Consider the following 16820-nt stretch of genomic DNA (forward strand, 5'->3'; position numbering starts at 1 on the left):
GAATACTTCAGCAGATCGATCAAAACTATTTTCCAAGGAATCCTAGAACATCGGAGATCCCACGGGAGAGGTCGCCAAATTTAATAAATAATCCCAATAATTGTTATTGCCCTCAAGATTTTCGAATCCACTGTCCATGACGCTCCACCCATCTGAGTTATATTCATTAGAAACAAGGTCGATATTAAAATCATAATCCAAAGGGTTCCCAATACTATTATATTCATGATGGGGTTGAGCTGAATTCTCTGGCTCGCACTTTGGCTGTGGGTAGTAGTTTCGTTCCCATGCAGCTGCGTTTGCATTGGACATCAAGGCTTCCACTAAAGGACTGTTATCGAACCCAACTTTAGGGGTGAAATCGTCGCCAGGAAAGTTCAGGGTGGACGTCGGCGACTCCAGGGTTCCAGCCGCTGAGCCGAAAAAGATGCTGGAAGCCGGGGGCGTGGTGATGTGTTTATGTTGTTTAGTTGCAGCCCATGATTCGGCTGATTGCCAGATTTTAATGATGTCATGGTAGGGAGCATCAACAGCTTGCGCCGTAGGCGGAGGAGCAACTGGAAGAAGCACGGTGGTTTTGCGGAGGAGCTTAATGTTAGTCATGAATTTTGCCTCGCGTACAAGCCTGGCTTCTGCTTCAAGCCTAGCCGTCTCCCACTGAGCCATGTGGCTCAGATTGGCAGCATCCCTCGGTTGAGTACAGCCGCTTGGATTGTTCTTGGGCTTGTGGGTCATCGGGTCGATCCCCATCCGGCTCAACCGTTTTTTGAGTCGAGTGTTCCAATAATTCTTGATCTCGTTATCGGTTCTTTTCGGTAAATGAGTTGCAATGGCTGACCACCTAAAACCAAGCTGATTAAGCCAACATATACATGTACACCCCCCGAATATATATTATTTTGTATATGAATAGAATTTCAAGACTTATAATTGTTAGTACCTATTTCCTAAGAGAGCATGGAGTCGAATAATAGTCTTTTCTTCTTGGGAGCTCAATTTTCCCCTCTTAATATCTGGTCTTAGATAGTTTGTCCATCTTAATCTGCAGCTTTTTCCACATCTCTGAAGCCCTGCGTTTTACACCAACAGGTAAAAGAATTTAGTTTGAGCAGATCGATGACATCTAAATTATGTTTTGCGGACCTCAAAGAAAAGGGATCAAGATGTTCAAATCCAGGCGTGCAAGAGAAAATTAGTACGCAGCTCTTAAGGTTTTATTCACTTATATTTCATAAAATTATGATAATAGTGATGGGATTCGATTCGAGTGCGCTGTCTAAACCTAGCTAAAGTGTGTATGTTCATGCATGGAAACTGGCATGGTATATGGATTACCAGCTTTAGCGGGAAGGATACGCCAGCTGCCATGGCCATGCTGTGCAATGTAAGCCAGCAGCTTCTGGTCTTCCTCCCGAGTCCATGGCCCTTTCTTCAACTTCATCTTCCGTCTTTGAGATGAAAAACGTATACGAGTGTTTGAGATTATATTTGTGGTATGGTTTGGATTTTGAATTGCGGGTGAAGCGTATATATAATATACAAGTGGTGAGCATTCGGTCGGTTCGGTTACCGACCAAACCGTTACTGACCAAACCGAATTAGCCATAATCGAATCGAACCGAAATATTTATCCATAACCGAACCGACCGAATTAATTTTCATAACCGATGAAAATCCAACCGAATTAAAATCGGTTAATTCGGTCGGTAACCGAATTAACCGATTAACTTTAAAAAAAATTGTGATTTAACTTTAATTATATATAAAATTTTTATTGAACACTACATTCTACATAAATGCACAAAAATATAAAATCATACACATTACAAATGTATAAATTTTGTTTGAATACAATTAATACATGTTTTTTTTATAAAATAATATAACATGGGCGTGCATCGTCTCGATTGGTGACGAGAGATGGATGGGCGGCGGATGAAGTCAAGAGTGGAGAATAGAACGAGAAAGTCAAAGCGTTTAGAATTAGATTAGAGTTAAAGTTGATTTTATAATTATATTAATTATATAAAATTGATAAATAATAAAAATTTATTAAATAATAGTATTTATTATATCGGTTAATTCGGTTAACCGATTTCAAAATTTTGAAAATCGTAACCGAACCGAATTAACCGATATAACCGAATTTTCAAAATAATCGAACCGAATTTTCGAATTAGCTCGGTTTGATCGGTTAATTCGGTTTAACCAAAATCTTGCTCACCCCTATATATATATATACAAGGACTTTTTTAATTGTGATCCAATCTACCCCAGCATTACTATAAATAGAGCTAATAGTACTCGTGCAATCTAATATCCCTCTCTTATATAAAACTATTTACTTGCAGATAAAATTGATATAGGTTTGTGCATTCAAGGTAGAATATATTATTACTTAAAATTTGTATTTGAAAAAGAAAATATGTTATTACCCTTGCTAATCAAGCTAGATATATAGACCCAGAAAAATTGTACCTACAAATTTAGTTTTTTATTAAAAAAAAAAAAAAAAAAAACCAGGAAGGTCAATTGGCGTAGCCCAAATTGATCGACTCAACTTATTTATGTATGAAATAATATTTTTATAAAGTAGTTTTTTTTTTTTTTTGGAAGTTCAAATATGGTGCATAAAACATCATTTGTCAGGTGAAAAGATTTAATTATTTCATAAATATTAAAAATGGATTATTAATTTACTTGGTTAATGGTCAGTTGTAATACATTCATGTAAGTGAAAAATATTCGAATACTGAGTTTTTTTGTATGTTATAGAAAATAATTACAAGCAAAATAAAAAAATGAAGAAAATAATTGTAGCAGAATCAAATTTGTTCGAGCGAGCAGGGATTGCAAGAGAGAATTAACGCCGCATTATTGCGTGGACTTATAACGTCACTCATGATGTCCCACATCGCGACGAGTACATTAATTTTTAATTAATAATTGTGGCCGCCGTCCTTTTTGTCTGGGCCACACACACTTTATACGTACATTAAAACACGAAGAGTATTGGAAGAAATTCATTGAGAATTTAGATAGATTAGATTTATCCATCCATCGTACTCGATGGAATCTGGTAACGATCATCAGAAGTTGTTGTTTGTTTAAACCAACATTTGATCAGTTGTTAATTAATTAAATTTTTAGCCTAGCTAGTTTAAACTAATTGTATCTTATTAAATATTTAGCTAGTTATTTTAATCAAAATCGTTTTCGAGAAAAAGAAAAGCACTAATGATATATAGCTCAAACTCTTGTTTAATTACGTCTCTCCCAAGTCATAAAGACACACACAACTGGTGATGAAATTGTCAAGTAAATACAATTTTCACTATATATTATTTATTACTAATAAAAGGTATCCAGTGGGCCTCAATATTTTAGTACTGCTGGGGCACTTCTTCTTTTCTGTTTTTTTTTTTTTTTTTAAATAACTCTAGCTACTATACTATCATATTTGTAAATTCAAGTTCAACGACCAAAATTAAATTCAACTTATTACATAATTCATTCAAATTTCATTATTCATTCTGTTTATCACGAAAATTTGCGGGCGTGCCAGGCACGTGTTCGTGCCAAATGTGAAATGATCTAACTTCGTTTATCAAGCGTTGCGAGTCTCGATTCGATCGTTAGTTATAATTCCTTCGAAATGGCTTCGAAGCTAAAGGTGTAAACTGAGAAAAATACAGAAATTATAGAGAGAATCAATTGACAACATCAAACTTAAATATGTTGTTATGAATTTTGATCAACATTCTACAATAAAGTTGAAGGAATATGTAAAAAATTCAAATACTTGACTGCTAGAAATTGAAATAAACATGCATAGAATTGAGAGGATTCTGCAGAGATTTGCTGTAGATTTTTTGTGTTGATTTGTCGAGGTTTTTTTCTGATTACTCCTTCTGCCTTTGTCACACTCCACGGGAAGTTTCAACCGCATTCCACGATTACTCCACGTCTTCCATATTGGGTAATGCATGTAACCGGCCGCAACTTTCTTTCACTGGGCCAACTGCAACTCCGATAGACTTTATCTCTTGGGCTTCTCTTTTGGGCTTCTCTAAAAAAAATTAATTTTTTGGCACAACAATTGCCCCCCTAGCCAATTTGGGCCAATGGCCAATTTGGCCCAATTTGGCTATTTTTAATAATTCAAATATATTTAGCCTATTTACAAGTTGGCCCATTTACATAATACGATACATATGAGGAGGAGCAGGAAGAGGAGAAAAAGAAAGAAAACATTGTATTCACAACACCATGCTTCCCAAACTTCTTCCTTGTTCTTCTTCCCCCAAAACCCTCCAATTCTTCGCTGCTTCCACAACCTATTCTCCTTCACTTTTAGATAACTACTCAACCACTCACGGAGATCTCATGTCCCATATCACCACCGATTACATCGCCTTTGTAATGTCATCAAGTTTCTGAAAATTTCCATCATCAATCTCTTTTACATCAAGTCACGCCTTCTCAAGGTAGGTATATTTAAGCATTTTTCTCAATCTTCCATCACAAAAACATTGTAGAATTTGTCACATTTCATACTGAACTCAAGGTGTTTGTGTCTATGTTTGAATGAGTTTTTTGATGAGCAACACCTTGCAACACATGTGGCAAGGGATTCCCATAGATGTGTCTGAACTCCTTGTAGTGCTTCCTCACATATTCCTCCAATTTTGAGACATCTTGCCTTTTAAAAATATCTCAGAGATCACCACCGTCAACGTCTCCAATATTTTCCAACATGTTTCCTGAAATCGGCATTCCGTAATTTGCACATTCTTCCCCTTGGGACTTTTCCACTATTTCAGAAGCTTCCAACAATTTCTCCGGACCATCATTAATTATGTCACTCGAGCTCACTGCTTGCACCTCAATAGAGCAACTTCCTTGTTGTGCATATTCACAGCTTGGTCTATAGCCTGTGCAATTTATATAATCTTCCATGTACTTACAAGAAATGCACCAGCACAAGGAATTGTGATGCTCCACCAAATTCACAGAGGATGAGATCTCATTTTTTGGATTTTTGGCAAGCCATAAACTCAAAAATGGCAAGATTCATTCAATCTCACAAAGAAATGACAAGTGTCATATCAATGACAAGATATAGCGCACACAAAGCATAGTTTTGTTGATCAACACTCCATTATATCTCATGTGGTTCTCATTTATTTTTCAGGAAACATGGTTGGAGGAATCGAATATTTGAGCAAGGAAGTACCTTAAAGATCAATGGAGATGAAAAATCCTCATGGTAGTGTCGCTGGCCAATCCAAAAGAAAATTGCCAAGCTTTGATGAATATCTTTTTTGCACTTGTTTGCCATTGTTTGGCAAGTGTCTTTTATGATGTGTAGAGTTGGTAAAGTGGCTTGAAAGCCAAACTTTGTTGTTGGAAACATGTTGTTTACCTTATACAAGCTGCTTGGGATTTGTTTTCATGTATTTGTATTTCTGGGATGTCACGTTTACAGGGAAAACTCTGCCCGGATTTCTGTAAAATAAATTAAGAACAACGGCTAAATAGCATGTTTTCTTCAATATTATCACAACATGTTATCACCATTGCCCATTATCACCCATACTTTCCAAACACCATCAAAGTATCGAAATATGTAATAAACGTACTCTACACGTCATCAATTCGGCTATCAAGACAACACATTATTCTCTTAAAAACACATCAGCTGTAAAGGATTCCACGAGCAAATTTTCTTTTTATTATTCACAGATGGTCCATCACTATTTGCAAACAAGTTCAGCGGGGAATGGCTTAAAAGCCTATTCCTCGCATATTACAGAAACTTTCTACGAGTCAATATCTCAACATTAGCCAAAGTGGCTATCCAGCCTACTTTGTACAATACTTCTCATCTATTCCATCTTTATAAAACATCCGTCTCCGGCTGTCGATCTTTCATCTGAGCCGGAGCTAAGATTAAATCCTTCATTTGTAACTCTTTCTCCTTGCTACCTCCATACTCCTCCTCAAATATTTTCTTTTCTTTGAATGATTCCTCCACCTTAGATCTGCGCTCAACAGCTTTTTCTCTCAACAAACGTCGTTTTTGGGTCCAAGAAAGCGGTTTTGGGAACTTTGGATGCTCCACCCGTTTCCATACACCATTGGGGATTGCTCTGGGAGGAATAACAAAACGAGGTTTCCTTTCATATTTTCTATCAGCGCTTAGAGGTGCTGGCCTCTGGATTATCTTCTGGACCGACTGTGGGTCATTTCTTCTCTCGCCATTCACCGACCAAGAACGTGAGCTTCTGATGAAGTACTGGTTCTCTGGCCTTTTGGCCATAGATTCCCAACCATATCCCGTATTCCTCCCACTATAATACATAGCATTCCCACTGTAATAGCAGTATGTTCCACGGAACGTTTTTGTTTTATTCTCTTTAGCCTCAAACATCATTTTCCGAGGCACCCAACACTTCTTTATAGTAGTTCCTGGTCTAAAGGACATGTCTCTGTTTCCACTTCTTCTCCTCTCATTGATCAAAAAGCGCAAGTCAGTACCACTCATGTTCACATTAGCTACCGGGGGAAACGGATCTTCGTCTACTATCATTGCTTCCTTTTTCTCAGGAAATTTCAGAATTCCCTTGTTGATTCTTTCCTGCAAGACATTCTTGAAGGCCCAACAAGCATTAGTATTATGGTTGAAGGAATTGTAATACTTACAGTAATCTCTTCCTTTCAACTCCTCTCTGGTGGGTAGCTTGTGATTTGGGGGGAATGTTATAAATTTTTCCTTCACTAAATGATCGAAGATTTCCTCCGTCCTTGATGCATCGAAAGTATAGGGAGTTTGCACTGGAGGCATGTTTTTCTTGGAAAGTTCTTCACTCTTGCGCTTCAACAAAGGGACAGTGCGTGATCCGGAATTTGCTACTTCTGCCAACGCAATTTCCTCCACCTCCTGGAAATAAGAGCCCACTGTAGACTTTCTTTTATGACTCTCCTCTCGTGACAATTCCTCATACTCTGACACTTTGGCAGCAAGTTCATAAAAATCACGGAATTCCATCCCTTGGAACCTCTTTCTAAGTTCAAAATCGAGTTCTCGCTGTGCCATCTTCACGTATTCTGATTCAGGGAGGAAAACTCGGCATCTGCTTCTCACCTTCTTGAACTTACAAATGAAATCATTGGCAGATTTCCCCGGTTTTTGGACCACCCTTGACAATTCCGCTATACTAATCTCAGGTACTGTCCGGAAGAATTGTGTATGGAATTGACGTTCCATATCGTGCCAAGTCATAATAGAGTTTCGAGGTAGTGTTGCATACCATGTGAAAGCAGTACTGGTCAGGGAATTGGGGAACAAACGTAACTTGTAATTAGAAAAGTTCTCCAAATTTGCCAATTCCCCACACTGAATTGTAAACCTGGCCACATGTTCCACGCTGGATTGACCGTCTTCCCCGGAGTATAACGTGAAGTCTGGAATGCGGTATCCTCTTGGGTAAGGGTTTTCATGATCCACAATATCAGGATACGGTTTATGGAATTCTGGTCGGTTGATTGGCCTCACTCCTGGGCCATACAACTCTTGAATCACATCACGTACCATCTCAACATCCAACGCTGGAGTTTTTCGCAATGGGTGCGGGGAATAATTTGCCCCCCGAGTGTTATTCCCTGAACCTGGCGCTGAAAATCCACGCATTCTCCCATCACCATACATCCCTGGATGTGAGTTAGGAGATGTCACAGAGAACATATTAGCAGCCATTTGTTTACTGTTATTGCAATTCTGGAATTTCAACCCCAACTCCTCGTCCCTTTTGTGCGGAGGAGTATATCTTCCTTCCTTGGCAGATTTAGGAATCAGTGCCTCCCCCAAGCGGCGACTTTCACCTGCTTGGGAAACCCCTGATCCTTGGCCTTGATCTTTTAGCAAATTAACGTCAGTTTCTTGAAGTTCAACATTTTCTGGTGTAACAGCCTCTCCTTTTGCAGACTTCCTCCATTCCTTCATTTCTGCCACAAATTCCATCATAACAGTAGAGAAAGTTTGGGTCATTTCTCTGATATCACTGCGGATATTTTTCTCCATGGCCAACATAAAGTTCAGTGGAGACCCATCACCACCAGAAACAGCAATTCCTTCTTTCATAGTCTCTTCCTTGAACTGGTGTACAAGCCTTTCAACCGTTCTTCCTTCTGCATCAGTTTCCTGAAACTCTTCTTGTGAACGATGACCTTTCCCCAGTGATGGAGGAATTCCTTCACTCTTCTCAGTACGCTTTGGAGGCATTGGGTCCCACTGGGCGTGCCAACTTGTTTATCACGAAAATTTGCGGGCGTGCCAGGCACGTGTTCGTGCCAAATGTGAAATGATCTGACTTCGTTTATCAAGCGTTGCGAGTCTCGATTCGATCGTTAGTTATAATTCCTTCGAAATGGCTTCGAAGCTAAAGGTGTAAACTGAGAAAAATATAGAAATTATAGAGAGAATCAATTGAAAACATCAAACTTAAATATGCTGTTATGAATTTTGATCAACATTCTACAATAAAGTTGAAGGAATATGTAAAAAATTCAAATACTTGACTGCTAGAAATTGAAATAAACATGCATAGAATTGAGAGGATTCTGCAGAGATTTGCTGTAGATTTTTTGTGTTGATTTGTCGAGGTTTTTTTTTCTGATTACTCCTTCTGCCTTTGTCACACTCCACGGGAAGTTTCAACCGCATTCCACGATTACTCCACGTCTTCCATATTGGGTAATGGATGTAACCGGCCGCAACTTTCTTTCACTGGGCCAACTGCAACTCCGATAGACTTTATCTCTTGGGCTTCTCTTTTGGGCTTCTCTAAAAAAAATTAATTTTTTGGCACAACACATTCATATGTATTTTTTTTTCCCCATCGTGACCACATCATCGACAAAAGTATTCATTCAATCTTTCCAGTGAAATATGCTAATATAATTAAAAACAAATTGAAACTGATGCATGTACTGAAGCGGCCTTATTAATTAACATTTACTATAAATTAATTAATTACGGAACCGTTATTTCGAGACCAGTCTGAATCTAAATGAATCACTCAAACGTGGTAAAAAAAAAAAAACGAAAGAGCAGAAAGAGCAGAAGCACATGAGCATGTACACCTACTGGAGTATTAAAGATGCTCTGACGTATAATAATGGAATGTATATATCAAGATTACGTTAGCATGACAAGAAACACATTCAATATTGCATTGAAGAACATTAAACAAGCGTCATGCATAGTGTTGGATTCTATATATTATACATTCTTCCACAGCGTCATTTGTAAGGACAACATATATATATATATATGTTGAAACCGTGATGATTTCTTTACGTACGAGGCAGAAATAATACTATTGAAAAATTTCTGTACAAGTTTAGGAAGAATTTGTTCACAAAACTTAAAACTATTCAAGCAAATTATAAATAAATCATCACATGTCTCCAACTTTTTGTAAAACCTAATCCACTATTAACGATCAAGAAGGGGAAAGCCTCGGGCTCACAAATACCTTTGCCATCAAAAAGAAGAATTTTTAAACCCAAATCGACCCCACGAAATAAAAATCTTACTTTGGTCGTCTTTTTAATTAAATTTCGGTCTTAGTCTCGTATCTTTGGTTATTTAATCATTTTCATCGAAAATATTGTAATTAGATTATACACATAGATTTTGTAAAACCTCTTGCAATAAAGGTGTGAGAGGGCCGGACACACATGATGTGAGGTTGGTGGGGGTATGGATGATTGCATCATCACCGTGTGCATTGGTCATGATATATAGACATTAACTAGCATGTAGATATGTGGGTGTGACAAGTTATTGCATGTCGGATGGGATGCTAAAATATCGATATTAATCATAAGCATCTCCCAGCTTGGGTAATTGTACATTCAATGTTTCATTGTTTTATCTCTAAACCTGGTTTTCCTATTTATTTAGAGAGCGAGGAAAATTACTTCGTTTTTTAATGGATAATGCATGCACTCCCCCAAATTTGACGAAGAATTATAATACTAAGTTTATGAAAGACTAATGATTACAAAGTGATGACTAGCTAGAATCGTTAACATTTAAAATATTTGTGTCAGATTGAAGACCTACTACAGCTGAGCATGTTTGTAAAAAGATTTCGAACGTCATTGCAATTTGCAACTGCAGGTATATATATATCTTTCGTCTTATAAGACAAAATATTAAATAAAACAATTTAATCATAGCAATGAAAAATCAACCTCAAACTCATCCTTTAATTTAGTAAATATCAATATACATATAAATCAAATTGCTCGATTATCCATTAAGATATGCCAATTTAACTGATGCACGGAAGCGAGCCAAAACCGATATTTGAATATTTACTTTTATATACATGTATATAGTTTACTTATCATGTACGTACACTTATAATAAGCATCGATTAAGTGACATTCAACTTACTGTTGGATGTGTAATTTTTAAGTTTAGTACTATTGTTTAATAAATTTTATTAGAAATTATAATATTTATATCCTTATAAAATTTATTAGAAAATTTAATAATATTAATTTTATTTATTGAAGTTTAGTTTGTTAGGTTAACCAAAATTTTATATTAAAAACTGAAATCGAACCGAACTAACCTATATTTTAAAAAATTTAAACCGAATGTTGGATCAAACGTTTGCTGTTTTACCAAAAGCTATAGTTGGTGGTAATGATGCAACTCAAATATTTTAAATCACATAGCAACTCAAACGTCATAATTCGATCGCTCTACCTAGTAAGGACAATTATTGCACCTCAACACCGAACCGAATTTTCAAATTAATTCATTTTTGATCTATCATTTTGGTAGAAACCGATATTTTTTTTACTCATAGACTGTAATTGATGTTTGCTCGTTAATTGTTGATATATGCTTTTTTGGTTTAAAAATAACTTGACATTAGACATTTTTTTTCTTCATTATCTGAGTTACTTAACTAGAAAAATTCAATATTCCCAAAATTTTACAAGAAAGAATTATTTTTCAAATTTCATACTTATACAATTTTCGGTTGTTATAAATAAAAAAATCACAAAACAAGTCAAATAACTTGTAGATAATGATAGCAAAGAACAAGTCCAATTAATACTCCTTTAATAGGTGTACCTACACAGGACAGCTACGAGAAATTAAGGGCATTGATAATTAATTAATTGATTAATAACAAAATTAATAATAATAATAATAGTAACAAAGATTGCACAACATTTATGGAAAATGTGATTGCTTTAACTATATGTGGAGAGTATAGCGACAGAAGGCTGAAATACAAGCACGCCATTTTTATTTTTTCATTTGTTACTTTGGAATATCACATCGTATCATATTTCTAAAGATCCAATCGGAGCAACATACTTAGATCATATCCTCAACATGTTTACTTCCAAAACAACTGCAATTTCATTGGAGGAATATCGTAATTTTTATCATGTACTTTTGCTTTTTTATTTTAAATTTTGATAATATATATTGTATTTGTTGTTTATCTTTTAATTTTGACAATTTTAATTATTTTTCATTAAATGTCACACTACAATCTACATATAAAAGTATCAAGTCGACATCATGTCAAAGATATTTTAATATCATGCCAGAAAATACCAAAAAAATAATTAAAAAAAATATGAAGAATTGAAGTTGCAATTTGATAATGTAGATTATCAAGATAACAAAAAAGCAAATATAGATATCAAAATTGCAATTTTTTTTTTCCTTTTTCCACTTTGAAAGTTGTATACATGAAGGGTAGTTTTGGAACCTCTCCTCTTTTACTTTTTATATATTAAGGACAAGTATATTTAATTATAAAATTTGCATAATTCAAACTCAAATTTAGAATAAAATGATATATTGGATTCATTTTAAAAATTATTGCTATTCCATATTTATTGATTGTATAAAATAGTATGCAATTTCAAAGTTCTTAGTTTTAATAATATCAAATGTTTTTCCGCCGTTATACAAATTTCCTTTTTCGAGGAATAATTTTTATTTTCAACATATTGTAGTGTTATCACACGAGTACGTGATAGGATCAGTTATAATTAATAATTATTATATGTTAAAAGTAAAAATTTATGGTAAAAAATAAAAATCTCAAACTCACAAATATATTAAACTACACACTTTATAATATTTTGTCTACTCAATTGTATGTTTTTTCACAAATTGAGAGACCTATTTATAGAATTTTCTTGGAAATAATCCAAAAATAAATACATCATTACATATATCATCACACACTAATTTTCAATATTTACAACTCTTATTTTCAACATTCAATAATTTCAACTCTTATTTTCAACACTCACCCTTGTGATGACAATCATGATACAATGAATATCTTCATTAAGTGTTTTTTTTTCCTGTCTCGTTAAAAACCTTACTAGGAAAAACTCATTGGGATAAAAACTATAGTAAGAGAAAAATAGTGCAGTCACGTAAACTTCCCCTCATGTTAACACGAACGATTATTTACAAATTTCGTAGATTGCGCATCTCAATATTATATATATGTTTTCTGAATATTGTCGTAAGAAGTGCCTTTGTTAAGAGATCTGATAAGTTTTCATTTAACTGAATGCGACGAATATCAATATCTTTGTTCTTCTGAAACTCTTGGGTGAATGCGAAAAACTTAGAGGGAATATTATTAGTTATGTCGCTTTTTATGTATCCTTCTTTCATTTGAACAACACATGCAACATTATCTTCATATAGTGTAACATGCTTCTTGTCGAATGATAATCCGCATAAGATTTGGATATGTTTGATCATTGATTTTAGCCACACACATTCACGACTTGCTTCATGTAGTGCAATAATCTCGTCATGATTTGATAAACTTGTTACGAATGTCTGTTTCTGTGAACGTCAAGGAATTGTAGTATCTCCACGAGTAAATACATATCCGGTTTGGAAACGTGCCTTATGTGGATCAGATAAATACTCAGCATCAGCATAACCAATTATGCTTTGATTGGTATCTTTTAAATACAAAAGTCACAAGTCTGTCGTTCCTCGTAGACAACGAAATATATGTTTAATTTTGTTTCAGTGTCTCTTTTTGGATACAAGTTAAATATTGTCAATAAATTCACAGCAAAAGATATATTAGGTCTTGTACAATTTTCTAGATACATAAGGGTACAAATAGCACTTAGATATGATACTTCTGGACCAATAATAACTTCATTATCTTCAGATAGACATAATAGATCTTTTTCTATGTTTAATGGTCTAACAACCATTGGAGTAGTTAAATGATTTGATTTATCCATATTAAAACGTTTAAGGACCTTTTCGGTATTATTTGACTGGTGAACAAATATACCACATTCTTTTTGTTTAATTTGCAAACCCATACAATACTTTGTTTTTCCAAGGTCTTTCATATCAAATTATTCCTTCAAGTACGATACAACTTCTTAATTTCCTTATTTGTTCCAATGATGTTTATATCATCAACGTATACAACAATAATTACGCATCTGGATGTTGTTTTCTTAATAAAAACGCAATGGTACATTGAACTGTTTACATATCTTTTTTTCATTAAGTGTTCACTTAGCCGATTATACCACATTCGACCGAATTGTTTTAGCTTATATAATTATCTTTGCAATTTCTGTAAGGCCCTGTAATTTATTATCCGGTAATTTTTGGCATAATTAGAATAATTATTGAGTTGTAAATTAAAATAATTATTTATGCCAAATAAATTCAAGAAGTGTGTTAAAAATATGTATTTGAGAATATCAGAGAATTTAACGATATAAAATACATATAGAGTTTAAATAACACACGAGAGCAAAATAAATACAGACCGGGATAAATGTGCTTGAGTTACTATTTTAGTAACCAAATACAAAATATATATATACATATACATACACACACAACTTACTTTCAAAAGAAGGAAAAAGAAGAGAGAGAAGAAGAAAACCCATTTCCCTCAACCCCATTTTCGCAACTCATGTAGCAGCTGTGGGAAAGTTGCGATATCTCCTCCGTCCGGCGTCCAAATCACGAACGGTTTGAGGGGTTGTCTTCCTTACATCGGTAGCTTCATTTTGAACCATGAATCGCCACTTTTGATGCTCGTTTCAGCCCCAATCGAGCCCTGTTTCGGGACTGCTCCTTTTCGATTTTTCTTGTTCGATTTTAGGTGAGCTATTGCTTGGTTTTTCTTGGTTCTTTGGAGTATATTGAGCAAGGATTTGAAGCTTAAATCTTGCCTTGCTGTTCCTGCATTTTCCACCTAGTTTTCAGTTCGGTTTTTGGTCGTGAATAGTGTTTTCCGGCGTCTTTTCCGGCGAGTAGCAACATTGGACCGCTAGCGACTAGTTTATACTTCGATCTTGGTAATTTTGGATCCAATTCCAGATTTTTTCGGTGCATAAGTAGGCTGCCCCGAAGTGTAATTTTACTCGCTTCGATTTAATTTCGCCTTGTCGATTTTAATGCATTATATTGACGTATATATTGGGTTTATATTGTAGGTTCGATCGTTGGAGAGCTTTGAGGTATAAATCGAAGAGTTTGTGAATTAGTATCGAGTTAATCGTTTGATTATTTTGGAGAATTACGGTTATTTAGTTGAAATTCCAGAATTGTTTGGATTTGGAAATTAAGTTTTGATAATTAGAAATCAATAAGTTGGATTAATTTAGTGTTATTGGCGAATTGTGAATTATTCGACCTATTTTATCATTTTTAGGTCGAGGAGATTAAAGTTGAGCTTGTTGTGATTTTAGAGTCGGTTTAGATATGTTAGAGCTCGGTAACATACGACGGTAAAACATAAATTATGTTAAATTGACATTCTGTGTTACATTGATCGTGTTATGAATTGTTGACTGTTATAAATTGTTAAATGCCTTTGTTATGATCTATGTTTATTATTATGACATATTATTGACATTTAGCATTGGGCATACAGTTATGACATTCATGTTGAGCCCTATCGTTTTTGTTAGCCCATTGTTGATATCCGTTGTTATCTGGCACTGTTGTTTATCTCGGGATCATTGTGTGGCTGATAGGCCTATACACATGAGACCGAAGATGTGATTGAACAATCTCGTGGTTAGTGCGGCCTTTTGAGGTGAGCGCTGGGATTGTGTCATCTAGTTCGTTCTGTTGTGTCATCCTGTTATAGCTTATCTGCTGTATGGAGGCCAAGTCAGGGGTGTTTTTCAGCACAGCTTGGCATACCTCGCATACTTGGCAGGGCGGTTTAGCTACATGACGATGTAGCTCCCCTGTGTTGTTGCTCGAGCATTATTCCAGTTGTTATCGTACCGTTTGTTGGCTCCTGTTATCCCGATTATTCGTTGAGCCTTTCATGCATTGCATATTACATTTCATTATATGATTATGCATGATTTATGTTATTGTTGTTATTGTTGAACTGTTTCATACCAGAATCCTAACCTCAGTTGTTTACTGGGGGGGCTGCTGTGGTTGCTTTTGGGCACCATGGTAGATCTCCCGAGTCGTTTTGCAGCATCAGGGCGAGGTTCCGCCAGTGGAGCTCGGGATTGAGGTTGGATTGCTTGGTTCTGTTCGGTGGAGTCTCCCAGTTATTCTATATGTATGTCTTGAGTTATCTCACTCTTGTATTGTAGTTTATTTGCCGGGGAGATGCCTCGTGTATTTGTATTAGTATTTGGTTGTTCTTGTTATGTGCTGAGGCGACTCTGTGATTTTCATTATCTGGTGAGTATTTGATAAGTTTTAAATTCTGTTTAGTCCTGGCCAGTGCGGCTTTAGTTTGTTGACTCTAGTTGGTGTATATTTTGACGGTAAAAAGTAAAAATCTCAAACTCACAAAATATATTAAACTACATACTTTAAAAAATTTTGTCTACTCAATTGTGTGCTTTCTTTACAAATCGAGAGACATATTTATAGAATTTCTTTGGTAATAATCTAAAAATAAATACATCATCCCACATTAATTTTTAATATTTTTAACTTTTATTTTTAACATTCAATAATTTCAACTCTTATTATAGTTTTAATTAATTTTTATCATGAGAACGACAATCCTTATTTTATTGTACACCGGCGATATAAATTTATGGGATCTTGGCCCAGTGGATCTGTAAATGTACCCCGACGAATTTTAAGGATTCGGCCCTCTTTATAAGTGGCTATTTACTGCACATCTTGGGCTTATTTATTTGGTCTGTATATATAGTCGATGAATATATTTTTTTTAAAATTTGTTAGCCACTGTATTTTTCATATAAATACGTGAACAAGCTCGTGTTATTGGTTCCATATGGTATCAATTGAATAATTTGTGCTCGTTCAATCAAGAAGAAATTCGTTATCGATCTCTCCTTCTCTTCTTCCAGTTTTACATTGAAATCTCTCGATGGATATCAACAATTTGAATCCGTCAATCAAGAGATCTATTATTTATCTTTTGTAGCAGTCGAGAACGAGAGAATTTCTATATTATATCGAGTGTGTTTGTTTCACCTAGCTAACATAGGAGAGACCCACAAAATGTACGAGCGTTGAGTGAAAGTAATATATCTTGTTCCTTTCTAACCTAGCTAACATATATGAACTATTAGCAGTACGTACGTTGTATGTGATGTTGAGGTTGCATATCGATGGATCCGTAGGAGAACAGGATCGAGACAGCGAAGCTCAGGCGTCCTTGATAATTCCAAGAACACAATCTCATGTCTTATGTCCTACTTTTATATGGTGGGTCTCTTCCTCAAAATTTATATCGAATAATCCCACA

General features: G+C 35.2%; 1 protein-coding gene and 1 long non-coding RNA gene across 2 annotated transcripts; one reads left to right on the forward strand and one right to left on the reverse strand.

Moving 5' to 3' along the window:
• On the reverse strand, window positions 1–1487 carry LOC142556351 (transcription factor MYB16-like). Its single transcript, XM_075667808.1, has 3 exons — window positions 1336–1487; window positions 941–1070; window positions 1–841 (listed from the first exon to the last, which is right to left on the reverse strand). Exons 1-3 carry the CDS (start codon window positions 1439–1441, stop codon window positions 43–45), a joined length of 1035 nt encoding a protein of 344 aa, XP_075523923.1. The 5' UTR covers window positions 1442–1487; the 3' UTR covers window positions 1–42.
• Window positions 1488–13914: 12427 nt separating this feature from the next.
• Window positions 13915–15766, forward strand: LOC142520702 (uncharacterized). Its single transcript, XR_012813974.1, has 3 exons — window positions 13915–14418; window positions 14557–14580; window positions 14775–15766. It is a non-coding gene; the product is annotated as an uncharacterized LOC142520702 (long non-coding RNA).
• The last annotated feature ends 1054 nt before the right edge of the window (window positions 15767–16820 follow it).

The sequence above is a fragment of the Primulina tabacum genome, chromosome 1 (assembly GCF_025594145.1).
Source record: "Primulina tabacum isolate GXHZ01 chromosome 1, ASM2559414v2, whole genome shotgun sequence".
NCBI lineage: Eukaryota > Viridiplantae > Streptophyta > Magnoliopsida > Lamiales > Gesneriaceae > Primulina > Primulina tabacum.